This window comes from Eumetopias jubatus, unplaced genomic scaffold, assembly GCF_037043125.1.
Source record: "Eumetopias jubatus isolate StellerSeaLion01/CBP00866 unplaced genomic scaffold, mEumJub1_p1.0 scaffold_1, whole genome shotgun sequence".
NCBI lineage: Eukaryota > Metazoa > Chordata > Mammalia > Carnivora > Otariidae > Eumetopias > Eumetopias jubatus.
The window spans coordinates 161,320,123-161,348,011 of record NW_028274807.1 but is presented as its reverse complement, the minus strand read 5'-3'; the positions used below and the strand labels follow the sequence as shown (position 1 = coordinate 161,348,011).

The 27,889-nt window shown below is 48.2% G+C and overlaps 1 protein-coding gene and 1 non-coding gene across 2 annotated transcripts; both read left to right on the top strand.

The window, feature by feature from the left end:
• The first annotated feature begins 1,074 nt into the window (after positions 1-1,074).
• COPG1 (coat protein complex I subunit gamma 1) lies at positions 1,075-27,491 on the top strand. The gene is made up of 24 exons (XM_028101664.1): positions 1,075-1,215; positions 2,147-2,199; positions 2,844-2,924; positions 3,183-3,254; positions 3,364-3,443; positions 5,465-5,540; positions 5,773-5,865; positions 6,250-6,336; positions 7,651-7,808; positions 7,896-8,029; positions 9,120-9,187; positions 9,433-9,621; positions 10,543-10,638; positions 13,562-13,805; positions 15,245-15,320; positions 17,114-17,217; positions 17,692-17,817; positions 18,137-18,205; positions 21,387-21,529; positions 21,846-22,017; positions 22,705-22,802; positions 24,316-24,454; positions 24,783-24,881; positions 26,999-27,491. Exons 1-24 carry the CDS (start codon positions 1,179-1,181, stop codon positions 27,127-27,129), a joined length of 2,625 nt encoding a protein of 874 aa, XP_027957465.1. The 5' UTR covers positions 1,075-1,178; the 3' UTR covers positions 27,130-27,491.
• On the top strand, positions 4,431-4,534 carry LOC114207825 (U6 spliceosomal RNA). Its single transcript, XR_003608922.1, has one exon. It is a non-coding gene; the product is annotated as a U6 spliceosomal RNA (small nuclear RNA).
• Positions 27,492-27,889: the final 398 nt, after the last annotated feature.

The window sequence follows — 27,889 nt, the reverse complement described above, 5'->3', positions numbered from 1 at the left end:
CCTAGCCTCAGCCTCAGCAAAGCCTAACCCTAGCGTCTGGCCCCTCCCCCTAATTCCACTCCTCCGCTATGCTGTTACTCCCTCTTTCACTTATGAGCCTCTGCCCCACCCCCTGCCGCTGCTCTCCACCACTGGCTCACCAGGGCTCCTTCTCCTCGCCTGACTTCGGGCAGCCCCCTCTCCAGGCAAGCTGGCGCCTGACACGCATTGCAGCGCTCGGCTATCCTGACTCTGGTTTGTAGTAGCCAAATGCAGTTTGGCACGCTGGCACGCACCATCCTTACCTTAGCCTCAGGGTGTCCCGCGCAGGTGCCCAGGAAGACAAACTGTGGTGACGTTTCTTTTTCCCCTTTCAGTCCATGCCCGCCTCCAGCACTAGGGCGGTGCATCTAGTAGGCGATCGATAAATATCTAAAGTATTTTAAAAGCACATTTAAGTTTCTATGCTGATTTCTTACTTTAGATTCCTGAAAGTTAATAAAGTACAAAACAATTTGCACCAGGATTAGATGTGATTGATTGGAGGGTGGGTGGGCAGATATGAATTATTAAGATAAAGTTCATGCATTTCATGCATGAAAGTTCATTCGTTCAACAAGAATTGACTGAGCACCTACTATATACGAACATTATCCACGGCTGTGAATAAAAGACAATAAAATCAATAAAGTAAAAATACAGTGTGTTAGATGGTAATTCGAGCTTGGGAGAAAAATCAGGCAAGGTAAGGAGACTGAAAGTGAGGGCCCCCGAGAAGCTGACAATAATAACAGGTAACAATTGGGTGTCTACTGCGGGCCAGTGTGCTAGGGACCTCACCTTCGAAAGCCCGTTTAAACTAACGCCACAATGCAGTGAGGGAGGAACCACCGCTCCCATTGCACGGATAAGAAGGACGTAAGGCGCAGAGCTGGGGTGCACGTCAGCCCCGAGTCTAGGGCCTCCACCCTTCCACGCGAACCCCGGGACCTGAGACCTGTCCTTCCCCTGCAGGGAGAGGGTTAAAGCGGGGAGCAGCCCTGGGTTGTGCGCTTGCGCAGAGCGCAGGTTGCGCTTGCGCAGAGCGCAGGGCGACGTGGCCGGCCGGAAGTTGACTGTGTGGTACCGCCGCCCGATCGCCGCTGCTCACTGCGCGGGACTACCACGGGGCTGCTGCTTTGGGCCCTGCGGGCACCACCATGCTGAAGAAATTCGACAAGAAAGACGAGGAATCGGGTGAGGGGGCGTAGGCTTGGGGGAGGCTGGACCTTAGCGCAGGCTCTCTGCACCCTCTTTGGGAGCCCTCCTTCCGGGCCTCTGCCTAGACCTGAAGCCGAGACTCAGTGAGGGACAGGGTTTGTGCCAAGGTCCGCAGTTGGTCAGTGGCAGACCTCGGAGAGCCCGAGCATGCTCCACTGCCCCCTCTCGTGAGCTCGGACCACGATTCGGGGGGTGACCTTGGGCGGGTCATGCCCCTGTGTGGGCCTCAGTTTCCCCAGCTGTCAGGGGGAGGGGCCCGGCCAGATGCACCGTTGTGACTTTCTCCGTGAGACCTCTTGGGATTCGCCGAGGCTGCGCTGCTGCTGGCGAGACTCGGGTGTAATCTGTGGAGCCAGTGTTGTGTGGCTGAGAACCCTCTTCCGTTCATTTATTCAGCAAACATCTATTGAGCGTGTACAGTATGCCAGGCACTGTACTGCATTCTGAGACTGCAGTGGAACAAATGAGACGCTCAGTGCCTGAGCTGGGAATATTACGTCACAGGCGTAATGGAGAAGATAGACACCAGCCAGATAATGACACCTGTAATTAATTACAAATGTGACATTTGCTGTGAAGAAATTCTAGTCACTAGGAGATGGTGGTCCCCACACATTGTAGTGACTCAGTTAAGTACAAGTTACGTAAATGAATGCAAGACAAGATGCTATGAGAGGCACAGAAGGACTGTACCAGGGCTGCTGGGTGACTTAAGTGGTTTGGGGTAGAGGGAGCTCCCTGCAAGAGAGTGGTAGGATCTATATGCAGGTTGTAGAGCTTTGATTGCCATTCTGGAGTAATTTGAACTTGGGGCTAGGTAGACAATAGTGACATCTTTTCCTTCTCTATGTCTGGAAGGTTTGCAGTTTAGGCTTACAACCTATACTCAGTCTTCTCTGTTCTGTAGGTGGAGGCTCCAACCCATTCCAGCATCTTGAGAAGAGTGCAGTACTCCAGGAGGCAAGTGTCATTTGCCCTCTTTCATCCTAAGTGTTCACAGCAGGCTCAAAATACGAATGCATTCAAAGTGGTGGATTAAAGAACAGTAAGGGGGTGCTTGGGTGGCTCAGTTGGTTAAGCGACTGCCTTCAGCTCAGGTCATGATCCTGGAGTCCCAGGATCGAGTCCCGCATCGGGCTCCCTGCTGCTCAGCGGGGAGTCTGCTTCTCCCTCTGACCCTCCCCCCTCTCATGTGCTCTCTCTCTCATTCTCGCTCTCTCAAATAAATAAATAAATAAAATCTTTTAAAAAAAATAAAGAAAGAACAGTAAGGGAGAAAACCTGTTCCTGGAAAGACAAGAAAACTTCATTCCTGGAGAGACTTCATTATGCTTGCATTTATTGTTTTTGTTCTCTCTGTTTCTAGTTAACAGGTGTTTACTACTGAGTATCTGTTAGTAAGTCAGCACATCCTTAACTAATATTTAGGGAAGATTTGAGGAGGAAAAAGCAAAACAAAACTGTTCCCTTATGAAAATAAGCTCATTCAGGCAAATGTATTTATTTACCCTAGGACTTCTCAGACCTTGAATGTGCTTGAGGGCAGTCAGTGGGAGGGAAATAAACTAGGCTAGAAGGTAATGTTCTTTATTGCTTCTTCTTAGGCCCGTGTATTTAATGAAACTCCCATCAACCCTCGAAAATGTGCCCACATCCTCACCAAGATCCTTTACCTCATAAACCAGGTAAGAGGATGGAGCTTGGGGGTGGGGAAAATGGTGCTAGGGGTTATTGGGAGGGTTGCTAAGTCAGATAACCCTTAGGGCTTTTGTTAGCTCCTGTGTGGTTGTCGTCCAGCTCTCAGTCCCCTCAGTGTCTAACTCTGATGTGTTGCCCTTGATGGAACCTCTCCAGGGTCTGGGGATCTGGCTTGGGCTAATCTGGCAGGAAGAGCCTTCTGGCCTCTCTGTCCCAGGCTGAGACTTCTTTTTTGATTAAAACAGGGGGAGCACCTAGGGACCACCGAAGCAACCGAGGCCTTCTTTGCCATGACCAAGCTCTTTCAGTCCAATGATGTAAGTGCCCTCAGTCAGTAAGGTCTACTTTTGTGTGGATTGGAGTTTTCTTAACCTTGGCCCTCATGGTGAGCCACGGGTCATAGGGCTTTTTCTATTTCTTAACCAGCCCACACTCCGTCGGATGTGCTACTTGACCATCAAGGAGATGTCTTGCATCGCTGAGGATGTTATCATCGTCACCAGCAGGTAAGTCTTGGGTCTGTGGATGGCTCCTTTGATGGATGCCATTGCCACAGAGGCCAATTTTTCTCATGTGTATCAGGCAATGAGACTTTGTTTGACATATGCCGGGCACCCTTTCCTCTTTTGTCTCCCTCTTCTTTCAGTTACTGCTGCCCAACCCATGGCAGCCTCTAGAATGTACAGTTTCCCTTTTAATTATCTAGCCTTACCTTAGTGGCATAAATCCTTCCTTGCTTCCTTGATTCCTCTCAGTCAACTGAGCCAGCCTGGAACTTTCACAAAGACTTTAGTGAGTACCAAGAGAGAACACAAGAAAAATAGACATGGAGAGTGCAGGGGGTATAGAGACAGGCTCACTTACCAAGTACTGGTTTCTGCTTTAGAATGAGTTATTCAGGGGACAGATGTGACTAAAATATAATCCTTGTCTTTTTTTTTTAATAGATTTTGTTTATTTATTTGACAGAGACACAGTGAGAGAGGGAACACAAAGCAGGGGGAGTGGGAGAGGGAGAGGCAGGCTTCCCACTGAGCAGGGAGCCCGATGCAGGGCTCGATCCCAGGACCCTGGGATCATGACCTGAGCCAAAGGCAGACGCTTAACGACTGAGCCACCCAGGCGCCCCTCTAATCCCTGTCCTTAAGAACTAGGGCTCAGTTCTCTTATTCTTGCCACACTTTGGAGCTGGGGGGATGTTGTACGTTCCATTGCAGGTTCATTTAGAAACTATTTATTGAATATTCACCAGTCCCTGTGTATGGCTCTGGGAATATAGCAGCAAATAAGACCAACATGAGCTCTACAGCCCCAGAATTAACAGAGAAAATAGCCAGGCAGACAGGCGTTAAGATATAATAGAGTTTATCATGGGATGTATGATAGACTGTGAGAACAGACCAGAAAGATAGCCAACTTGAATTTGGATCAGGGAAGGTCTCCTAGACTTGTCTGAGTAAAGTCCTGAAGGATGAGTGAGAAATAGCAGGACAGTGCTTGCTTTAGCAGCACATATACTAAAATTGGAATACAAAGAAGATTAGCATGTCCCCTGCTCAAGAATGGCAGGCAAATTTGTGAAGCATTCCATATTTTTTCAAAAGAAAGAAAGAAGCCACTGAAAACAAATCTCTTCTGGGCGCCTGGGTGGCTCAGTTGTTAAGCGTCTGCCTTCGGCTCAGGTCATGACCCTGACCTGAGGGTCCTGGGATCGAGTCCTGCGTCGGGCTCCCCGCTCAACGGGGAGTCTTCTGCTTCTGCCTGCCACTCTGCCTACTTGTGCTCTATCTCTCTGTCAAATAAATAAAATCTTATAAAAACAAAACAAAACTCTTCCAAAATTCTTATTAAAAAAGAAAGAGAAAGGGGGGGAGGAAGGAAGGCAGGGAGGAAGAAAAAAAAGAAAGAGAGAGAGAGGTAAGGGCGCCTGGGTGGCTCAGTCATTAAGCGTCTGCCTTCGGCTCAGGTCATAGTCCCAGGGTCCTGGGATCGAGCCTCGCATCGGTCTCCCTGCTCAGCGGGAAGCCTGCTTCTCCCTCTCCCACTCCCCCTGCTGTGTTCCCTCTCTTGCTGTGTCTCTCTCTGTCAAATAAATAAATAAAATCTTTAAAAAAAAAAAGAAAGATAGAAATCTAGATAGATAGATAGCAGGACAGAGGTGGAGGGGGCCAGGAGTGCTCCAGCCTGAGGGAATAGCATATACAAAGGCTTGGAGAGGAGAGAGCATGACCAGTTTGGGGACTTCTCTGTTAAGGAACTTACACTTGATGATGGGAGTAGGAAGCCTTGGAAATGTTTTAATCCAAGCCAGAGAGTGACCTGATCATTTTTGAGTTTCATATAATCTATCTTGTTGCCATGTGGCTTTTGACCAGGAAGGAGTAAGGATACAGTGAGGGCACTAGTTAGGAGACTTGTATGGTAGTTCAGGCAAGCGTGGTGACCAGAGCTGGGGAGGAATGGATGGGGACATGTGCTCGGGAAGGGCCAATCTCCTATGTGTGGACGATGCCTTCCCCTCCCACAGCCTAACAAAGGACATGACTGGGAAAGAAGACAACTACCGGGGCCCAGCTGTGCGTGCCCTCTGCCAGATTACTGACGTGAGTCTCCTGCCCCCACCAAGCAGCCATTCTCCTTCCCTGCTTCTTGGCAAGGCTCAGTCTCCTGGGCAAAGCACTGGGCCAGCCGTTGTGGGGGTGTGGGTGGGGTGCAGGAACACCAGATAAAAGTTTGCCTCCTTCTTGCCCTCACTCTTCCACCCATCACCTGCACTCCTGACGGTCGCCAAGGATTGATTGGGTCCCCTCCTGCCCCCACTTGTTGTCCCCACAGAGCACCATGCTGCAGGCTATCGAGCGCTACATGAAACAGGCCATTGTGGACAAGGTGCCCAGTGTCTCCAGCTCTGCCCTGGTGTCTTCCCTGGTGTGTAGCACCCTGGGGGGCTGGACAGCAGATTGGGAAACTGAGGAAATACCAGTGTTGCTTTTCAGTAGGACAAAAAGGGTTTCTGTATCCCCAGATCTGAGAGTCCCACCTACTTTCTTAGTGAAGCATGCTGGGGAACTCTTGACCCATCCCTTGGGGTGACCGATTGTTGGAATTTGGGTCTGGTGGGAGATCTGCCACCAGGGCAGAGAGTGAGGGTAGGAGCTATTCTTGTGCACTGTCTCACAGAACCAGCATAACGGAGAGGCTCTGGGCTGTGTCTGAGGGAGGATCCAGAGCTGGACTGAACTGTGAGCTGGGGCCAGGATGTATGATAGTTGAGAAAGCCTGCCTGCTTTCTAATGTGCTCTGTTGCCATAGCACCTGCTGAAGTGCAGCTTTGACGTGGTCAAGCGCTGGGTGAATGAGGCTCAGGAGGCGGCATCCAGTGATAACATCATGGTCCAGGTGAGGTGTGAGCAGAGCGATGATATTTACGATCCTTAGGTAGATGGCATGGCACTAGCCGGTCAGAATGGACACTCACCATGGAGATCCTGGTGGTCCCTAGCAGGAGCAGACTTTAATCTTCTGTCATTGGATTGTGGGGAGACTTGGGAGTGTGGGGAAAGAATCCAGGGCACCACTTGGGAAGGTTTAAGTTAGAGGCTGCTTACCAGCTGGGACAGAAATATTCAAGTATTTGATAACCAGCTGAGTAGTGTTTTGGGGTATGGGAGGTAGCAAACTTGGGCCAGGCAGGCAGAGGACCTTTGCCAAGCTGGTTTGGTTAGTGATGCATATAAATACCTTGGTGGGGCTTTCAGCTACTTAACTCTTTTTCAGTGACCTAGGCCAGGAATTCCTTTTACCTCTGTGAGTCTCAGTTTCCTTGTCTGTAAAATGGGAATGAAAGTTTCTGCCTCACAAAGCTGTGAGGACAATATGAGACAGCATCTAAAACATCTGACCTCTCGGGTTAGGCATCTGCCTTCTGCTCAGGTCATGATCCCAGGGGCCTGGATCGAGCCTCACATCGGGCTCCCTGCTCTGCGGGGAGTCTGCTTCTCCCTCTGCCCTTCCCCCTGGTCGTGCTCCCTCTCCCTCTCTCTCTCAAATAAATAAAATCTTAAAATAAAAAACAAACAAAAAAACCCATCTGATCTGTTGGATGCATACCTGTAGGTGCTCCCTGTGTGTTTTCTCTTCACCCTTTGTGCTGACTCCCCTCTTCAGGGCCAGCTGTGGCCCCTCAAGATACTTCCCAGGGTCAGAGAAGGTTCTCACATACAAGACACCCACAGCTGCATGACTTAGCCCTTGAACACCACTCTGGTAAAGAAACAAAGAGCAGGGGGATAGGAAATAACTCTGTGCACCTTACATCTCCATAAGGGGAATCCCTTGACTTTGGGCACTCCAGACCTACCTTTGCCAGTACTGGCCATGAGTCCTTGGGCAAGTCAGTGGGACTACAGGTATTTACCTTCAGGGGCATCATAAGATTTAATGCTATAAGGTCTCATGGGAGGTGTGCTGCACGCCACCTTGACCACACATGTCCATGCTCGGGGCCTGGCCCCACTTTCTCTTACTGAAAGACACCATGTCCCATTCTTTCATCTCTGTGGCATCTGTTGTCCCCTCCACATCTGTACTGATGCTTTCCGTTGGGACCCTTGCCAAAATCGGGGGCAAGAGCTGAATACAGATACACTGCCACACAGCCGGTAGACCTGAACTTCACACACCTGTGCTCTGCCGTCATCCCCTGTCCTCTAGTACCATGCTCTGGGGCTCCTGTACCATGTGCGTAAGAACGACCGCCTGGCTGTCAATAAAATGATCAGCAAGTTCACCCGGCACGGCCTCAAGTCTCCCTTTGCCTACTGCATGATGATCCGGGTGGCCAGCAAGCAGCTGGAGGAGGAGGACGGCAGGTAATGGCTCTTGTCTCCCCTGGCCAGGTGATTCCTCGTTCAGTGCTGGGCCATCCCCAACTTCTTGCCACCCGTATTCTTTTGTAGCCGTGACAGCCCACTGTTTGACTTCATTGAGAGCTGCTTGCGCAACAAGCACGAGATGGTGGTGTACGAAGCTGCCTCGGCCATCGTCAATCTTCCAGGCTGTAGCGCCAAAGAGCTGGCCCCGGCTGTGTCAGGTTACAGACATCCCTTCGCCCTAACCCCATACGTTTATTCCTACTGGAAACTAGGCCCCAGGCTGAGGGTTGGGGGAAGGAAAGAAAAAGCCCTCCAACAGGCCAGAGCATAGTGTTAAGAAAAGGATTCGGGATCTAGGAAGTACTTTTTCGGTGGCAGGCACTGTACCAGGCTCTCTCACGTGCATTATGTCTGGGGATAGGGTACTTTTAGTCCTACCTTACTATTCATTAAAGAGCCTGGGGCTCTGGTAACAGGCAGAGATGGGGTTCAGATCCACTCTGCAGCCTGTTGGGCTGGCTAGCCATGGCAAGAGGGCCTGGTGGAAAAACTCAAGATTTATAAAACCAGTTCATGCTCACCGGGGCCCAAGCTGTCTCAAAGGAGAAAGCAATTCAGAGGGGTCCCTCAGCCTGGACACTGGAGCCCGATAGCCTGGGTTGGAGTCCTGGCTTCCTGACAGCCAAGGCACAGGGAGGGATATGCTACCTGACGTGTACCCACATAGGATATGAACCAGGGCAGTTGGTGAAGCCAGGACTGAGGTAATTCTGCTGGTTTCTGTACATGCCCAGGAGAGAGGAGTGCAGTTCTACTTCACAGGCGTAAAGGGCTCAGGCTTCAGGTGTGGGCAGTCCTGGATTTCAATCCTGGTTCTGCCATTTACTGGCAGCTAGTCTAGAGTTACTTTAGTAGCTTTACCCCTGCATGGCTCAGTCTCTGTATCTGTTAAATGGGGATAATAATAAAAGCTGCTTCATGGGATGGTGAGAAATCAATGAGACAAGGCACAGCGGCTCCTTGGCACAATGCCTGACACATGGCAGGTGCTCAATAAGTAGCAGCCATCATCATTCACGACACCCACTGGGCTCTCACGAGCATATTAAGGCCTCTTTGCTCATGAGCTCTCTTCCTTGGTTGTGGTGAGGGTGCCAGCAGGGAAGTGAGCACAGCGTTTGGGTCTGAACAGCCCCCTAGTCTTTGCATGCCCTCTGTGCCCTGTCCTGCCCTTCCCCTGGAGGCCTGGGCTTTCCCAGCTGCTTAGCGGTGAGGGCAGCCTGGCACATGGCGTCTGTCTCCCCACAGTGCTCCAGCTTTTCTGCAGCTCACCCAAGGCCGCTCTCCGCTATGCTGCTGTCCGCACCCTCAATAAGGTAAGGGTTCAGGGGTGGGCAGAATGGGGGTCTGGCCTTTTGAGAGGGTCAGGGAGATGGCCTGATCCAGCTGGAGGCGTGTCGTGGCCCCTGACCTGAGTTGCAAAAGGTGTGGTGCTGGTTACAGTTCGTTTCTACCAGGTGGTGAGATGGGCTCATCCAAAGGACCTCTGACCAGGCCAGAGCCATCCAGTAGAATAACAGAAGTCCCTTTTTATCTCTGTTCTCTCCGTCCTCCCAAACAGGTGGCCATGAAGCACCCGTCCGCAGTGACAGCCTGCAATCTGGACCTGGAGAACCTGGTGACGGACTCAAACCGCAGCATCGCCACGCTGGCCATCACCACACTCCTCAAGACCGGCAGTGAGAGCAGCATCGACCGCCTCATGAAGCAGATCTCGTCCTTCATGTCGGAGATCTCAGATGAGTTCAAGGTACCTGGGAATGTCTGGAATACCTGTCGTCCCCAGAGTGAGGCAGATAACTCTGTGCCTGCTCCCCCACGTTCCCCAGCCCCCAGGCCAGGATTGACCTGGGGGCTGGTCAGGCTTGAGGACGTGGTGGAGGGGGTGGCATGTTGCCCTTCACAGGGCCCAGCCTTGGGAGACACACACATCCTGCCCCAGGGTCTTTGTCCATATTGTTCCTTTGTGAGGCCGGTTGGCAGGGCACGGAGTGAGGGCTAAGGGAGCAAGTGTCAGAGATTTCTCGTTTTCTGGTATGGGCTGATGGTGGTACTGTTGATCAGTTTGGGGAAGGAGGGAGAGTCGGGTCCTGGGTGAGGAGAATGAGAAGGTAATGATGGTGATTGCAGAGATGCTGAGTTTGAGGTGCCAGTGGGCACCAGGTGGAGTTGCCTGTAGACATTTGGAAACACTGGTCTTGAGCTCAGACAATAGACAAAGGTTTGGGAGTGAGTGGCATAGAAGAGGTGGGTAAAACCACGGGAGGAGGTAGGACTGCTAAAGAGATAGTGTGCAAGGGTCAAGGACAGAGTACCCAGGGAGGAGTCAGAACAGCTGATTGGTGAAATTGTGGGAGTGGAGGTAGGAAGAGAAGCAAGACAGGTGGGACGGAGAGGGGCCTGTGGACTTAGCTTGAGGTCTGAGGAAAGCTGAGTTTGGGGGACCCAGAGTCTGGATTTGGAGCTGTTGGGGCTGGTGTGCATGCCACCCTAGTTGGATGGGCTTGGGGGGGTCATGTGCTCCCTGAGGGCAGAGATGGAGTTCTCTCCTTGCCCACTAGGTACGGCCTGGCTGGGCCTAAGGAAGGACTCCGTTGGCACTTAGTGAACTAGGTAACTTGACCCACCCTAGTGGCAGGGGCTGCTGCTCACACATGTCTGTTTCACTCAGGTGGTGGTGGTCCAGGCCATCAGCGCCCTGTGTCAGAAGTATCCTCGCAAACACGCCGTGCTTATGAACTTCCTGTTCACCATGCTGCGGGAAGAGGTAAGAGCAGGCATTTGGGGCATGTCAGGTCTCCTCATGTAGGAAGTGACCTGGCAGCTCCATGCTCAGTTTGGAGCCAAGATCCTCTTCTTGGGGGGTACCCAGATCAACCTGTTAACCAGGTGGATTTCCTGGTGCCTGTGGCCCTTTATACTCCTCATGGACCACAGTATAAACATTCACCAATTCCCAGTAATTAAAGTAATAACCAGTGACTCACCAACCTGGCTTTAAAGATACAGCAGATGCCCTGTGGCAGTGCTTGTGCCAGAGTCAGGAAAACCTGTGTTCTTCACTGCTGTCTAGTATAGAAATTTTTTGGGCCATTCCATGAGCTCCAGGGTTGGTTTCTTCTGAAATTGATGCTTATAATGTGACGTTGGGTTCTGTTTTTGTTTCTGATGTGAATTAGTGATTCACTTACACTGCCTTCCTTGGGTGTCTCAACAAAACCAGTTAATTCAGAGGAGCAGAAGCAAAGGGTTTTAGAGTAGATTTGGTCCCCAGCTGCCCCTTTGTCCCAGCCCAGAGTAGCCCTTGGACCAAGGCAGGTGAGGAGCCCTTGCCTGGGGTGTCTTTAGGGCTCCTAAGATATTAGAGGGGAGGAGGGCGCTAATACTTAGCCCTCAGCTAATGGGGCCAGCATTTTGGAGACGCTACACAGTGCACACAATCTTGTGATCCTCATAACAGGCCTTGTCAACAGACATCATTTTCTCCCTTTAAAATCAGGGATCTGAGACTCAGAGAGGTGAAGTGACCTGCCTCTGGTCAGCTGCCCAGTAAGTATCTGAGCGAAGATCTGAATGGAGATGTATCTGGCTCCAGACTCCATGATTTTCTCCCAGACCTCCTTTCCTCCCAGAAAAATTCATGGTTCCAAATATCAGTTAAGTGTAAGACGTTCACTCATTAGAGTGCAGCAGTCAGACACTGAGACCTTGTCCTTTAGGAATGGGTCTGTTGCTCGTGCACAGGGCTGTGTCGTTCTCTAGTCAGAGCAGCTGCCAGCAAAGCCTCGTTGCAGTTACTCTGAGCTTCTTGCTGCCCCCCCATGCTGCTTGGCTGGCTGTAAAACTGACACTGAAAATAGCCTTTGAAAGTTTACAGTGCGCCTATTCACGTAAGAGCCTCACTGAAGTACAACAGCATACAAATAGCATCTTTCTTACTCTTCACAGTAACCTGTCAAGTAAGTACACTGATGGTCATTATGAAGGTGCCTAAGGTTCAGACAAGGAAAGTGACTCACAGCGGTAAAACAAACTAATCTGAGAACAGGGGCCAGATTTGACCCACAGCCAAGTTGTACTTGGATTGTACAAAGTTTTAAACATTTCAAGTTAGTGGCCCTTATTTACAAATCAGGAAAACAGCCACCAACACTGGCACAATGGATTTCTAGTTTCTCCTACAAAATTCAGAAGATCTGGCAACACTGGGTTGAGTGGTGATTTCCCTCTTAAGTGCTATGGGCACTGTCCAGTGCCTCACCCCTCCCATCCACTCCACTTCCATTGCCAGATTACATGCCTGGCACCTCTGTCATTAGTGTCTGTAAGTCGCAGAGCACAGATTTGGTCTGGGGTCTTTCGGCTTTCTGCTGCCCCGTTCTGTTTGCTTTGGGTTTTGTTTGTTTGTTTTTCAATTGTGGTAAAATACACATGACATAAAATTTACTATCTTAACCTTTTAAGTGTCTGGTTCAATACAGTTAAATATATTCACATTGTTGTAGAGCTAATTTCCATAACTTTTTCATCTTGTAAAACTGAAACTCTGTGCCTGTTAAACAATAACTCTATTTCCCTCTGCAGTCCCCAGAAACCACTGTTCTTTCCATCTGTATAAATTTGACTGCTCTAGATTTTTCATATAAGTAGAATCATGCACTATTTGTTTTTTTGTGATTGGCTTATTTCACTTGGCATAAATGTCATTGAGTTTCTCTTTTTTTTTTAAAGATTTTATTTATTTATTTGACAGAGAGAGACATAGCGAGAGAGAGAACACAAGCGGGGGAGTGGGAGAGGGAGAAGCAGGCTTCCCGCGGAGCAGGGAGCCCGATGCGGGGCTCGATCCCAGGACCCTGGGATCATGACCTGAGCCGAAGGCAGATGCTTAACGACTGAGCCACCCAGGCGCCCCATTGAGTTTCATCCATATTGTAGGACATGTGAGAATTTCATTCCCTTTATGGCTGAATGACCACATTTTGTTCATCCATTCATCCATTGATGGACACTGGTTGCTTCCACTTTGGGGCAGTTATAAATAATGCTGCTATGAACATGGGTGTACAGCTATCTTTTTGAGACCCTGCTTTCTATTCTTCTGAGTGTATACCCAGAAGCAGAAGTGCCAGATCATACGGTAATTCTGTTTTCTAAAATTTTCTGAGGGGCGCCTGGGTGGCTCGGTTAAGCGACTGCCTTCGGCTCAGGTCATGATCCTGGAGTCCCAGGATCGAGTCCCACATCGGGCTTTCTGCTCAGCAGGGAGTCTGCTTCTCCCTCTGACCCTCTTCCCCTTCGTGCTTTCTATCTCTCATTCTCTCTCTCTCTCAAATAAATAAATAAAATCTTTAAAAAAAATAAAAAATAAAGTTTTCTGAGGAACCCCTGTACTGTTTTCCATAACATCTGTACCACCCAGTCTGACTTTTATTTCAAAGTCCGGAAGGAAAGTGAGACCCAAAATGTTTCTCTTAAACTATCTACTATTAGATCTGGAAGGGCCCCAGCGAGCATTCAGTTCACGCCTTGTTTTACACAAAAAATAAGATAGAGGCCCCGAGAGCCAGGTCCCTTGCTCCAGGTTCTGTGTTTGGACTGCTGTCCCTGGTCCTGGTTAGGTGCTGGGCCTCACAGATCATTTCTGGAAAGAGCAGCCTCCTTGCTCAGTTCAACCCCTCCTGCTGCAGGGCGGCTTTGAGTACAAGCGGGCCATCGTGGACTGCATCATCAGCATCATTGAGGAGAACACAGAGAGCAAGGAGACTGGGCTGTCGCACCTTTGCGAGTTCATCGAGGACTGCGAGTTCACCGTGCTGGCCACCCGCATCCTGCATCTTCTAGGCCAGGAGGGTCCCAAGACCAACAACCCCTCCAAGTACATCCGCTTCATCTATAACCGCGTGGTCTTGGAACATGAGGAGGTCCGGGCAGGTGGGTCTGAGCCAGGGCTGAATGGGGGCTCTTAGCTGCTGCTCGAGCAGCAGCCTGCCAAAGGGACCTGAGCCCCCGCCCATGGGCACTCTGTGTTCTTGCCTCACAAGCTCGGTGATTTATAACATTGTGGGAAGGACGGGAAGGACCTTAGATGGTTGGGTGTCACCCAGTTGAATGGTTCTTTAGCTCTCCTATTTGTGTTACTGATTTTTGGTTTTTAACTTTCACTACATGTTACGTTTAACTTTCTTTTCTTGTTTTTTTTTGTTGTTTTGTTTTGGTTAGCTTTTTTTTTAAAATGGTAGTTTTATTGAGATACAGTTCACAGGGCGCCTGGGTGGCTCAGTTGGTTAAGCGGCTGCCTTCAGCTCAGGTCGTGATCCTGGAGTCCCGGGATCGAGTCCCACGTCGGGCTCCCTGCTCAGCAGGGAGTCTGCTTCTCCCTCTGACCCTCTTCCCTCTCGTGCTCTCTATCTCTCATTCTCCCTCTCTCAAATAAATAAATAAAATCTTAAAAAAAAAAAAAAAAAAAAAGAGATACAGTTCACATACTGGAAAAATTCATTCTTTTTTTTTTTTTTTTTTAAGAGAGGGAGCATGGGATGCCCAGGTGGCTCAGTTGGTTAAGCATCTGCCTTCATCTCAGGTCATGATCCAGGGTCCCAGGATTGAGTTCCGCATCGGGCTCCTTGCTCAGTGGGGAGTCTGCTTCTTTCTCTGCCTGCCCCTCCTCCTGCTTGTGCTCTCTCTCTCTCTCAAATAAATAAAATCTTTTAAAAAAATTTTTAAAAAGGTTGGGGGGAGCAGAGGGAAAGAAGAAACTTAAGCAAGCTCCATACCCAGTGCAGAGCCTGATGCGGGGCTGGATCTCACAACCCTGAGATTATGACCTGAGCCAAAGTCAAGAGTTGGATGCTTAACTAACTGAACCACCTAGGTGCCCCAAAATTCACACTCTAAGAGTGTACAATTCAATGCATAACTGTCATGTTCTTAATTTTATTTTAAATTTTCCGTCCTTCTCATGCCCCCAGTGAACAGATTTTTCTTGTTTCAGCAATTGATATTCATTAAAATAGTTCATTTTCTCATTTATATTAATCCAAAGGCTAATAACTGCAAGTTGAGGCCATTTGGATACAGAAACTGAGCAGTCTATGTGTGGCTATCTTCTGTGGCCTCATTGCAGTCAATGCTGAAATGGCTCCTGGAACCTAAAAATGGGGCTGCCTTCTCCCTGAAATGGATGAGGGAGTTGAGGCCCAATGGAGGTCCACCCAGGGCCATTGATTGCATTGGTGGCAGGTTTGGGCCTCCACGCTCGGGAAGCTTGGTCTGGGACTCTTCTGCTCAAAGACCTATTCTAAGCACTATAAGTGTCCAAGTTATGAGCTGTCAGATACACTGGGTAAATCATATTTGCTTTGTAAGTACAGGTGCTGTGAGTGCTCTGGCCAAGTTTGGAGCCCAGAATGAAGAGATGTTACCCAGTATCTTGGTGTTGCTAAAGAGGTGAGTCTAAGCCAGAGGTCCCTGAGGGATGACGGTGTTCCCCGGGGGAGAGAAGTTACACAACTGTGGATTGTAGGGAAAAAAATAGAAAAGCATGAAAAACAGTATCATGCAAAAATTTTGTGACCATTATTGAGTTTTTTTTTTTTTTGGAGTTATTTTCTTTTTTTAAAAAAGCTTTACTGACCTATATTTTGCAAGCCATAAAGTTCACCAATTTTAAATGTATAATGTGGGGCACCTGGGTGGCTCAGTCGTTAAGCATCTGCCTTTGGCTGGCTCAGGTCATGATCCCAGGGTCCTGGGATTGAGCCCCGCATCAAGCTCCCTGCTTGGTGGGAAACCTGTTTCTCCCTCTCCCACTCCCCCTGCTTGTGTTCCCTCTCTCGCTGTGTCTCCCTCTGTCAAATAAATAAAATCTTTGAAAAAAATATAAATAAATAAAACGTATAATGTGATGGTTTTCAGTATATTCAAACATTTTTTTTTAAGATTTTATTTATTAGAGACAGCGAGAGAGAGCACAAGCAGGGAGGAGAGGGAGAAGCAGGCCCCCTGCCCAGCAGGGAGCCTCATGCGGGGCTCGATCCCAGGACCCAGGGATCATGACCTGAGCCAAAGGCAGCCGCTTAACCAACTGAGCCACCCAGGCACCCCAGTTTAAAACATTTTAATCTTCCCTAATAGAAACCCTATATCCATGGGGCTTACAGCGCAGAGTAAATGTCTGTTGGGCTGGGACATTCTTCTCATTGTGGGTGTGTCTTCCCAGCATGAAGACTCCTTGGTTCCTGTGGGGTTTTTTGCAATGTATGAAGTTTGATGAGACTGTTTTCAGCTGTGCCTCCTTGGCTCTTTTGCTGGTTAGCTGGTGAGGGTGGAAATAGAAAGAAAAGAAACCCTGTGGGGCGCCTGGGTGGCTCAGTCAGTTGGGTGTCTGCCTTCGGTTCAAGTCATAATCCTGGGGTCTTGGGATCAAGCTCCGCATCAAACTCCCTGCTCATGGGGGAGTCTGCTTCTCCCTCTGCCTCCCCCAAGTTGTGTTCATGCTCTCTCTCTCTCTCAAGTAAATAAAATCTTAAAAAAAAAAAGAAAGAAAAAGAAACCCTATATCCATTACTAGTCACTTTGCCTTCCCCCCAGCACTCTCCTACCTAGACCTAGACAACCACTAATCTACTTTCTGTCCCTGTGGATTTGCCCTATCTGATCATTTCATAGAAATGCAATCATATAATCTGTGGCCTTTCATGTGTTTAGCTTCTTTGTGATGTTTTTTTCGAGGTTCATCCATGCTGTAACATGTCCCAGTACTTCATTCCTTTTTATGGTCAAAGAATTCATTGTATGGGTAGACCACGTTTTAGCTATTCACCAATTGACAGACATTTGGGTTGTTTCCACTTTTTGGCTCTTGCAAATAATGCTATTGTGAATATTCATGTACAAGTTTTTGTGTGACCTGTCATCAGTTCTCATGAGGATACGCCCAGGAGGAGAATTGTTGAGTCATATTAAATTCTTTTTTGACATATGTCCCTGGATATAGGAGATTGCCTCCTTCACTAGGTGGACTTTAGGGAGAGGGCCCAGGGAATATGAATATGACCACCCCTTGGGTAATTAGTTAGAATATTACAGGCTCCTCTGTGCATTTGATGCCTGGATTGCACATCTGGGGACTGAGCTTTACGAGACTTGCTTCCTCTGACTACCCTCTGATGAAGCCCTGCAGCATCCCTCCTGCCACCCCTGGGGGCTCTAGTTAGGAGTACTGTGTGTTCTGGCTACAGGTGTGTGATGGACGATGACAATGAAGTAAGGGACCGAGCCACCTTCTATCTCAATGTTCTGGAGCAGAAGCAGAAGGCCCTCAATGCAGGCTATATCCTAAATGGTGAGTCTCACTGGCTATCTTTGACTTGGTCCCGTCCCAGGGCTGTGGCCCTTCTCACCACTCCAGAGCAGGCGCACCCTCCCTGGGTAGGGGAAGTCTGAGGCAAGACACTTTCGGCTAGACTTTCATGGCAACTTCATGGCATGACTGTAACCTCAGCAGACCTAGAATCTTGCAGTTCACACCAATGTGTGTGGAAACAGCTCGGTGAATTGAAACACTAGTCATTAATAAAAATCTCTCTCTGCATAGTACTCTACTCTCTATAAGTCACTCTTTTATATACATTTATCCCCATACCAGCCCTGTGAAGGAGGATGTAAATGAGAAAGTGGAAGCCCAGAGGGTTAAGTGGTTTTCTTGGTGGTCTAGGATCATACAACCTAGACCCCAGGGCCTCAGTCTTTCATGGGAGATTCCGGGTGCTCGTTCTGTTGTGTGTTCAGGCAGTGTCTCTCTCCCACTGACTTCTAGGTCTGACCGTTTCTATCCCTGGTCTGGAGAGAGCTCTGCAGCAGTACACTCTAGAACCATCGGAAAAACCTTTTGACCTCAAGTCTGTGCCCCTGGCCACCACACCAATCGCAGAGCAGAGAACAGGTAAGTAACACCTGTGCTTTCAGAAGCCTTGGGATCCAGGCCTCTGCTGGAGGGTCAGCATGGGCCATGAAGCCACTAAACCTGGCCAGGATGGGAGGGCTTTGTACAAAGAGGATGGAATAATCCTTTCTACATCTGGCTCCAGGAAATGGAAACACATGCACATAAACACTCCCTCTCTTTCTCACATGTTCTGTACTCTCACCTGTTTAGGCTCTCGGGGTTTGGAAGTTATAATCCGTAAGTAACAGCTCTGTGGTCAACACCACACTGCCCTATTACTGGAGTTGTTGGTCACTATGTATGTTTGCTCCTGCAGAAAGCACCCCCATCACAGCCGCCAAGCAGCCAGAGAAAGTGGCAGCCACCCGGCAAGAGATCTTCCAGGGTGAGTAGCAGTGCTTGGTGGGGCTTTCAGGACCTGGGCTTGGTGTCCTCAGCTTTAGGGTAGTTGCTCTTCTCAGGGGAATTAGGAGAGACTCAATCAACAACAGTCCGTATCCTTTTTTAAAGATTTTATTTATTCACTTGAGAGAGAGCAAGCATGAACAGCAGGGAGGGGCAGAGGGAGAGGGTGAAGCAGACTCCCCGCTGAGGAGGGAGCCCAATGTGGGGCTTGATCCCAGAACCCTGGGATCATGACCTGAGCTGAAGGCAGCCGCTTAACTGACTGAGCCACCCAGGTGTCCCCTCAACGACAGTTCTTACTCTTGAGTGCTGGGCCCTAAGAGTACTTTAGACAGCACATTTGACCCTCAGGTGGAAGTCATCAGGTCCATTTGGTATTGGATAAACAGAAGTTCAGAGAGAGAAAATGATATACCTAAGGTGGCACAGCAAGAAAGTAGAGGGGTTGGAATTAAGATTCACATCAAACTGGCTCAGAGCTGCCACTCAGCCTTGGTTCTGAGGGCTTTGGTCCCTGGAGCCCAGGTTCGTGCCGAATGTCAGATTCAGTACAGTTGGGGTCCAAAGACCCTAATACTTTTTTGAGGGGTGCCAGAGGCATTCAGTCCACATTGTCTGGGAAGGTTTTATTTAGGTATTTATCTATTCCTCTGGTCTTCTATCTTTTTAAGGGTAGAGGCTATGTGTCTAACTGCCAGACCATATTATCTACTAAATTCCCACCTTCAAGGACTAACACATGCCCCTCTTCCTTCTTGAAGGATCCCCTATGCTCATCACTTCTACTCCAGCTCTTCTGTCTTCTCTTAACTAGTTCTGTATGGTTCTTCACAGGTTCTGTCCTTTATACGCTCTATCATAGCTTTTAGCAAAGTGCCTTTCTTCCTCCTAATTGGGTGAGTTCCCAATTATTGTTGAATTAAATTAAATCCTCCCCTCCGTTCCATTCCATTCCATTCCATTCCATTCCATTCCATTCCATTCCAGAATCCTGTCTTCTGTCATCTTTCAGATTCAGCAAAACTAGGATCTGGAGCTAACTGGGATCACTCTAACACAGAACTTTTCCTTCTGTATTACTTTCTCCTTGCTGTTACCACAAATCACCACAAACTTAGTGGCTTAGCACAACACAAACATTATCTTAAAATTCTGAGGGCAGAAGTCTAAAATGGGTTTCACTGTGTTGGCTCCCTCTGGAGGCTCTAGGAGAGAATCGTGTCTTTGCTTTTTCTAGTTTCTAGAGGCCTCCTCCATTCCTCTCCTGGTGACCCCTTCCTCCGCCTTCACAGTCAGCAGTGTGGCCTCTTCAAATCTGACTCTGAGCCTTCTACCTCCTTGTCTTAAGGATCCTTGTAATTACATTGGGCCCACCAGATAATCCAGGATAATCTTCCTGTCTCAAGATTCAACTTGCTTTTACCATGTGATACAACGTATTTGTAGGTTCTGGGAGTTAGCTTGTACACATCTTGGGGCCACCATTCTGCCACACCTTCGAAGGAAGGCTCCTTCTAAGTCTCTTAGAGGGTATCAATTTCATCTTTAAACAGTCTTCCAAAGTCTAACATTTATTGATCACCTGTTCAGTTTTAGGAACTTTGCTAGATCCTGACATTTATTGCCTCATTTATCTTCACAATAATCCTGTGAACAAGATTATTATATCTATGTTATTGGTGAAGAGTCAGAAACTCAGAGGCATTAACTGATAGCTTCTAGCAGAATCCCCTAGGGTAGTTAAGTATCAGGTCTAGAAACTTGGGGCCCGATGAAATAAATTCCCATAGAAAAGCACTCTGGTGGCTGGTGATATGATGGCCCAAAAGTGCCCACTGATGGGGCGCCTTAGTGGCTCAGTCATTAAGTGTCTGCCTTCGGCTCAGGTCATGATCCCAGGGTCCTGGGATCAAGCCCCGCATCGGGCTCCCTGCTCAGCGGGAAGCCTGCTTCTCCCTCTCCCACTCCCCCTGCTTGTGTTCCCTCTCTTGCTGCGTCTCTCTCTGTCAAATAAATAAAATTAAAAAAAAAAAAAGTGCCCACTGATATAAGCTGGCTCTTTCTGGGCTTTTTACTGTCTGCACGTTCATCAGCTACAGTCCTTCGGATGGCAGAGAGCCGAAGCAGTCACAAAGAGAAAGCAAAATAATAATAATGCCTACTTTCTGTCTCTATCCGTGAAACATGAATTGAGTACCTACTAAGTTCAGGGCAAAATATCAGATCCCTGGCTTCAGGGCACAATTCCTGTCCTTACAGAGTTCAATTTAACTGGGAAGACAAGTTAAAAATCTTAGAGCAGTGGTCTTCAAATAATCAGTGCACATCAGTATCATCTGAGAAAATTTCTTAGAAATGCAGATTCCTGAGTCCCAAATCCAGAGATTCTGATAGAGCTTATTTAGGACAGGCTAGGAATGTGAGTTTTTAACTCAGGTAATTCTGACACCGATGATCCCTGACCATAGTCTGAGAAACGCTGCCCCTGCCATAGAATGGGGAAGAGTAGGCGCAGCCATCGTAGGCAGACATCGTGTGCAGACTGCTGCCAGAGGTCTCCTTCACCTGGATGGGCCAGGGTGGGGGCCTATGGGCCAGAGGACCCAGCCCAGTGCTGGAACCTGGCTTTGCGGTATAGGGATAGGCCTTACCAGGTGCCCACAGACCACTTAAAGTAGGGTTTTCTGCAAGTCTGAATCTGAAACCTCTCCTTACTGGCCATTTATCTTAACTGACAAGTATATAGGACCAGTTTGTTCTTTTGCCTGATTCTGTGGCTATAACATCACTCATCTCATCTTTAGAGTTTTCCTTTTTAAGAATCCTTGCTGAGTTTCTAAAGTTATAGGAGTCTCCAAGGGGATTAGGCCTAGGCCATTGGTGTCTCCCAGTCAGTTTTCTGTGGCTGAGGTCTTTTGTGAGACAGAGGGGAAGAGAGTATTCATGGTGGGTGGTACAACTTGAGGAAAGTTAGCAAGAGGAGAAAATGCATTGGTATATTTGGGAAATAGCGAGTACCCTGTCGTTGTATATACGTATCCATCCATCCATCTCAGTAGGGTGAAAGACCTGGAAAATTGGCCATGAGCATTTATTAGAAACCATCACGGGTTGGTCTGGGAATTGAAGCGCTGAGTGAATTTGTGGACTGTGGCTTTCAGAGCAGTTGGCAGCGGTGCCAGAGTTCCATGGGCTGGGGCCCCTCTTCAAGTCCTCACCTGAGCCTGTGGCCCTCACTGAATCAGAGACTGAGTATGTCATCCGCTGCACCAAACACACCTTCACTGACCACATGGTGTTCCAGGTGAGCAGGGAGGGCTGAGGCCCTGCTGGGGTGTGGGGCTAGGGAGTGGTCCCAAGTCTGATGGGTCCTATAGGGTCCCACACTGAGTTGGTCAGGAGCCCAACATGATGATAGGTTCTGTCACCAGCTGGTATGTGTCTTGCAGCCTTGACCCATTACCTCTCTGGCTCCTGTGTGTCAGCATTGGGAACAGGGAGCCTGTGCAGGGGTACTGGGATAGGAGTCATGGGGTGAGTTAGGACCTCCAGGCTCTTTCTCTATAGCAGGGCTTGGACCTAGAGCAGTGTCTAAGCAACCCCTCTCCTCCCTGCTCCAGTTTGACTGCACAAACACACTCAACGACCAGACCTTGGAGAACGTCACGGTGCAGATGGAGCCCACTGAAGCCTACGAGGTGCTCTGTTACGTGCCTGCCCGAAGCCTACCCTACAACCAGCCTGGGACCTGCTACACATTGGTGGCACTGCCCAAGGAAGACCCTACAGCTGGTGAGCCCCTCTCCAGAAACCACCCTGGCCTTGGGATCCAGATGGGATGGGCCGGTTGTACACCAGCCATTTGTCTCCTATGAGAGATTCAACTCCTTGATTTCAGTCTTAGAAGAAGAAGAAAGGCTGAGTCCTGGGAGCTTGTTATACGTCATCCCATTTCACCCTCACAGACGACGTAGGGGGGATGAGTACTGCTCTCCCTATTCCTAGATGAGAAAACTGAGACTCAGGGTAAATGAGTCACCTAAGTTCATGTGGCTGGTAAGAGGCAGAACCCAGGTCTCTCTGGTCCTCAGCCAGAGGCTCTTTCATTTCACCATGAGCGTGCAAAGACTGAAACATCCCAACTCCACTCCTTCCAAGGGACCCACCAGCGTCTTTTTCCAGGCCTTTGACAGTGGACATTTGACTGTAGCACAGGCTTAGCCATCCTGTAGCACCTCTGCTTTTCTTCTTTCTTCCCTGTGAGGGGGCTCCTCAGACCCATGACCTGACTCTTTTGCCCTTCCACAAGGTGGTATCTTCTGTCCAGATTTGTGGGGTTGGATGGCTACCTGTGGGGTTGCTGCTACTGATAATATAACAGAGGCCTGGGGAGCAGGCTGTGGCCACCTGCCCTGTGGAGGAGCTCGTCCCCTGCAGTGGCTAGGGACATCCTGACCAGCTAGCCTCTCTTCCCTGCAGTGGCCTGCACATTCAGCTGCATGATGAAGTTCACTGTCAAGGACTGTGACCCCACCACTGGGGAGACCGATGATGAAGGCTATGAAGATGAATATGTGGTAAGAAGCTAGTGTCAGGAGGCTTAATTTTGTGCCTGAGGCTGCAGAGCAACCCCCTCCAGGAGCTAACAACTAGACTTGAAGCTTTTTCTTGCTGTTTTTGGCTCTTTGAAAGAAAGTTTTTGTTTTGTTTTTAACTTAAAAAGACTACATGCTTTAAAAAAAGAAAACTTGGGAACTACAAAAACCAAGTGTGAACAAATAGGAAAACATTACTCGTAGTCCTTGGGAGTTATGTGGAGGGATGGGGAGGAGTTATATAATTGAAGTCATTCTGGACATTATATATCTTGCTGTTTCCACTTAAAACCATAGTGTATTTTCCTGTATGATTACAAATACTTCATAAACAAAGTTTTTAATGACTTTAAAATACTCTGGTATGTAGAGATAACACGTGATCTTTATTCCCTCAATGTTGAACATTTGGGCTTCCAAATTTCACTGTGAAAGCTGCATTAAGTATCCCTTTGGGTACAAATTTGTATCTGCATTTCAGATTATTTCCTTAGGATCGATTCCTAGAAGTAGAAAAGTTGGGTCAAAGGATAAGCATGACTTTAAGACTGATTCCTGTTGTCAAATTGCTTTCTAGAGAAGTTGGATCAGTTTGCATCTGTTGAGTGGTCCTTTCATGTACTCAAAGGACTTCTGATTACACTCTTCTGAGCTTGGATGGAGCTGAGTGCAGGATCGCTCTTGGTTTGACCATGGGGCAGTGGCTCAGTGCCATCTGAGGGCCAACTATTATACTCAGCCTGGGGATGCAGATTCTTCAAGCTCCTCATAACTAAAGGGACAGTTACTGTGGAATACAACTGATATTCACCATTGTCACACTGGAGCCATTGTTGAGGGGACCTCCCTAAGCCAGCAGTGACCCTAAGATCAGGAATTGCCCTAGGACCAAGTGAGCTCATTGGGAGAACTGGCCCTGAGGTGTTGCTTCTGCTGTGGGAGCTGAGTCCTACTTAGGCACACCTTAAACATCCCCAAGAGTAGGGGCTCAGTGAAGATCTGGTGGGTGAATGAATGGAGAACTTTTATGCTCTCTCTGTCCGAGGTGGGGAGTAATATGTGTCACGTTCAGGGAGGACACAGCTGAGATGGAGGCAGGGTCCAAAATATGTCAGGCTCAGAGAACACAGCTGAGGCAGAGGGTGGGATCTGTTGAGTCAGGAGTGATAGAGCCATAGGAGGCAGACCTGGATCCTTGAGGCACTTACTCTAGGCAGGCTTCAGAAGGGATGTGATCTTGGCAGCTGACATCTTCAGGTAAGTACTTGGCTTAGGGCATTTCTATTGAAAGGACACCACTTAGCTGTGAGCACTTGAAGGACAGATATCCAGTTTACTGTATGTGCCTAGAGCCGAGCACAGTGCTCAGCGCCTAGCCAGCACCTGCCGAATGCGTTGCACAAAGGGATGAGCAGTGAGTTCAGAGCAGAGATGTGCGGAGCAGGAACTCATTCCCCTGGAGGTGTGTGCCTAAGTTCCACCTCCATCTCCCCAGCTGGAAGATCTGGAAGTCACTGTCGCTGATCACATCCAAAAGGTCATGAAGCTGAACTTCGAAGCAGCCTGGGATGAGGTAGGGGATGAGTTTGAGAAGGAGGAAACATTCACCTTGTCTACCATCAAGACACTTGAAGGTAAAAATCCTTGGCTACTGTTGAAATGTGTCCTCTCCTTTCACCCCTACCGGCCTTTGCCCCCCAGAGATCCAGGGCCCTGTCGAGAGCACATACTTCAGATGCCACTTCATGAAAAGCCCCTTAGAGGAGCTCCTGGCTAGGTCAGTGGAAGAGCATGCAACTCTTGATCTCGGGGTCAAGAGTTTGAGCCCCATGTTGGGTGTAGAGATTACAAAATGAATAAGCCAAAAAAGCCCCTTAGAGCAGGCTTAGGGGATGGGGGCATGGTGGTGACACAAAGGGGAAACAAGATGTGGCTTAATGATGCTGAGATTTCTCCTTACAGAGGCTGTGGGCAATATCGTGAAATTCCTGGGAATGCACCCTTGTGAGAGGTCAGACAAAGTGCCAGATAACAAGAACACCCACACGTTGCTCCTGGCTGGTAAGCAGCATTTCTAGGTGGGAAGGGCCTGTGTAGCTCACAGCCTGTATGCCACTGCATCCTGGGTTGAGGGTTCCCACTGGGAACACGGAGATTCAAAGTCACAGCATTGAAAATTCACAAAGTAAAAAAAAGACCAGCAGTGAAACATCCTCCCACCCTTGCTGCCTGTCATCTAGTTGCATTCCGATTACAGGCGACTGGCACTGCTATTACAAACAATGACGGTATATGTACACATTTCCCTATTTTAACTCAAATGTTTATGTGTAAATGGTATATACATTGTTCTGCACTTCGCTCTTCACTTGACAGATCTTTCCTATGCCTGGCTGGCTCAGTTGGTAGAGCATGCAACTCTTGATCTCAGGGTCGTGAGTTTGAGCTCCACATGGGGGTGGAGATTACATTAAAAATAAATTGAAGAATACATAGTTTCCTCTTTTTCTTTTTTTAATTGTGGCAAAGTGTACATAATGTAAAACTGACCATTTTGAGCTCAGGTATACAGCTCAGTGGCATTAAGTACATCTGCATTAATGTGCAGTTATCAACACTGTCCTTCTCCAGGACTTTTTTTATCATCCCAAAGTGAATCTTCATACTTTTTTTAGCTTCCTTGTATTCCATTTTATAGGTATACCATATTTTATAGGATCAGCCTGTATTGATGAACGTTTAGATTGTTCCAGGTTTTTGCTCTTACGAACAGTGCTACAGTGAATAATCACATATATACATATATATACACGTACTTTATTTTGCATGTATGCCCTGAGGATATCTATAGGATAAATTAACCGAGGCATTACCAAGTCAAAGTGCATTTCTCATTTTGATAAAAATATCCAGTTGCCTTCCATAGGAACTGTATACCTTTCCTTTCACACTGTGGACAACATAGTATATTATCAGTATAATACAGTAATCAGTAATATACATAGTATATTATCAAATCATTATCAAATGAACTTTGCCAGTCTGGGTGGAAAATGGTATCTTAGTGTAGTTTTTATTTTACATTTCTTGTATATTGAATGAAGTTAAGTATCTTCCCAAATATGTGTGCCGTTTGTATTTCTTTTTCTGTGAATTATTTCCATATCCTTTCTCTAATTTTCTACTGCGTTAGTTGGTCTTTTCTAATAGAAATGGGATTTTAAGAAGTCAACATGTAAATTTTCAAACTTACACAAAAATTGAATAGTACAGTGAACCCTCATGTGCTCATCCTCCAGCTTCAACAACTAACAGCATCTATACTGCCACTCACTCTACTCCCCACCCCAGATTATTTTAAAGAAAATTCCAGAGATAGCATTTTGTATGTAAATACCTCTGTATGTTTCTCTAAGAGATTTTGTTTAAAGGGGTGGGGGCAGGGGTGCCTGGGTGGCTCAGTTGTTATACATCACCTTCGGCTCAGGCCATGATCCCAGGGTCCTGGGATTGAGCCCTGCATCAGGCTCCCTGCTCCGCGGGAGGCCTGCTTCTCCCTCTCTCGCTGTCTCTCTCTCTCTGTCAAATAAATAAAATCTTTTAAAAAAAGGCGGGGGGAGGGAGCAGTTTTGTTCAACTAAAATTGAACAAAATGAAATGAGAGATTTTTTTTTTCCTGAGTGTTTATAAACAGGGTTGGGAGGCAGCTCTGCTTCAGTGCCCTGCTCACAGCTGATAGACCCCAAGCGGATGTTTCTGGCCGCACTGAAGCAGTCCCCTGGGTCTTGCAGACACTTGCAGTGCGGTTTTGTCGTGGAGGGGCTGTCCCTACATCTGTGCTCTGAGATTTAGCCAACATGCATGAGAGCCTCTGTGATGCCAGGTAGAAGCTTTGTATGTTCATTAATTCATTTGCACCTGGCAAAGCTTTAAAAAAAAAAAAACGGTTAGTATAATCATCTCCTCTACTTTGTAGTTGAGGCTACTGTGGCTCAGAGAGGTAAAGTGACTTGCACAAGATCTCACTTAGGCATTTCAGCCCAGCTCCCCTGTTTCCAGACCCATTCCCATTTCACTACACCACAGCTGCCTTGATCAGTTGCTGCACATGCCACCCTCAACCTACCCTCTGCAGCTTCCTTCTTCCTTACACACGTGTACTTCTGTCTTTCCTCTAGGTGTGTTCCGGGGAGGTCATGACATCTTGGTGCGCTCCCGACTGCTGCTTTTGGACACAGTAACAATGCAGGTGACAGCCAGAAGTTCGGAGGAGCTGCCAGTAGACATCATCTTGGCGTCTGTGGGCTAAGAGGCCAGGCTGCATGAGCCCTGCTCCTACCCTTTTCCCCCCAACACTGCGCAGAAGTCATGCCTTCATCCTGAATCCAGTGGAAACTCCTTCCCAAGCCTCTGTATCAAAAACAATTAGAAATCACTGGGGAAAAAAAATTTTTTTTTTTTTTAATTTAACAACCCTGTCCCAGGCTTGCCAGGGGTTAACCTTTTTTTCTTTTTTTAAATAGGGGATGATTTTAGCTTGTCCTAGAACCTGCTGACCTGCCTGTCAGGGTAGGGACATCGCAAATGAATAAAATGCTCGCACCTCCTCTTGAATTTATCCCCAAGAAAACCATCTTATCCATATAAATAAATCAGCATGTATTTATTGAATGGCTGCTACTTCTGCAGACTCATGCTTAAGGGCTCCACTTTCCACTTCCCCCTTCTGAGCCCCCACCAAGAACACCTGCTCTATCTGGTTCACATGCACAGCCTTTTGGCTTCTGTACTTAAAGGCAGACCACTCCCACTCCTCTCCAAGCGCCAGAACAGGGCCAATGCAGGTCATGACCACAGTCACTGAGGTCATGTGCCTGTTCTTGCATCCTCACCATCACCCTCCTTCTCTAGGTGATGAATGGAGCCCTCAGACGGTTTGGGTGGATTATTTGGGCGTTCCCTAGCATGTGCACTGGGGTTTGCTTGCTCCCACTTCAGTGAATGCACAGAGGGGAAGAAGAGCCCTTAGAGAGCACTCTGTTGGCTGAAGATGCAGAAATCCTTGGTTT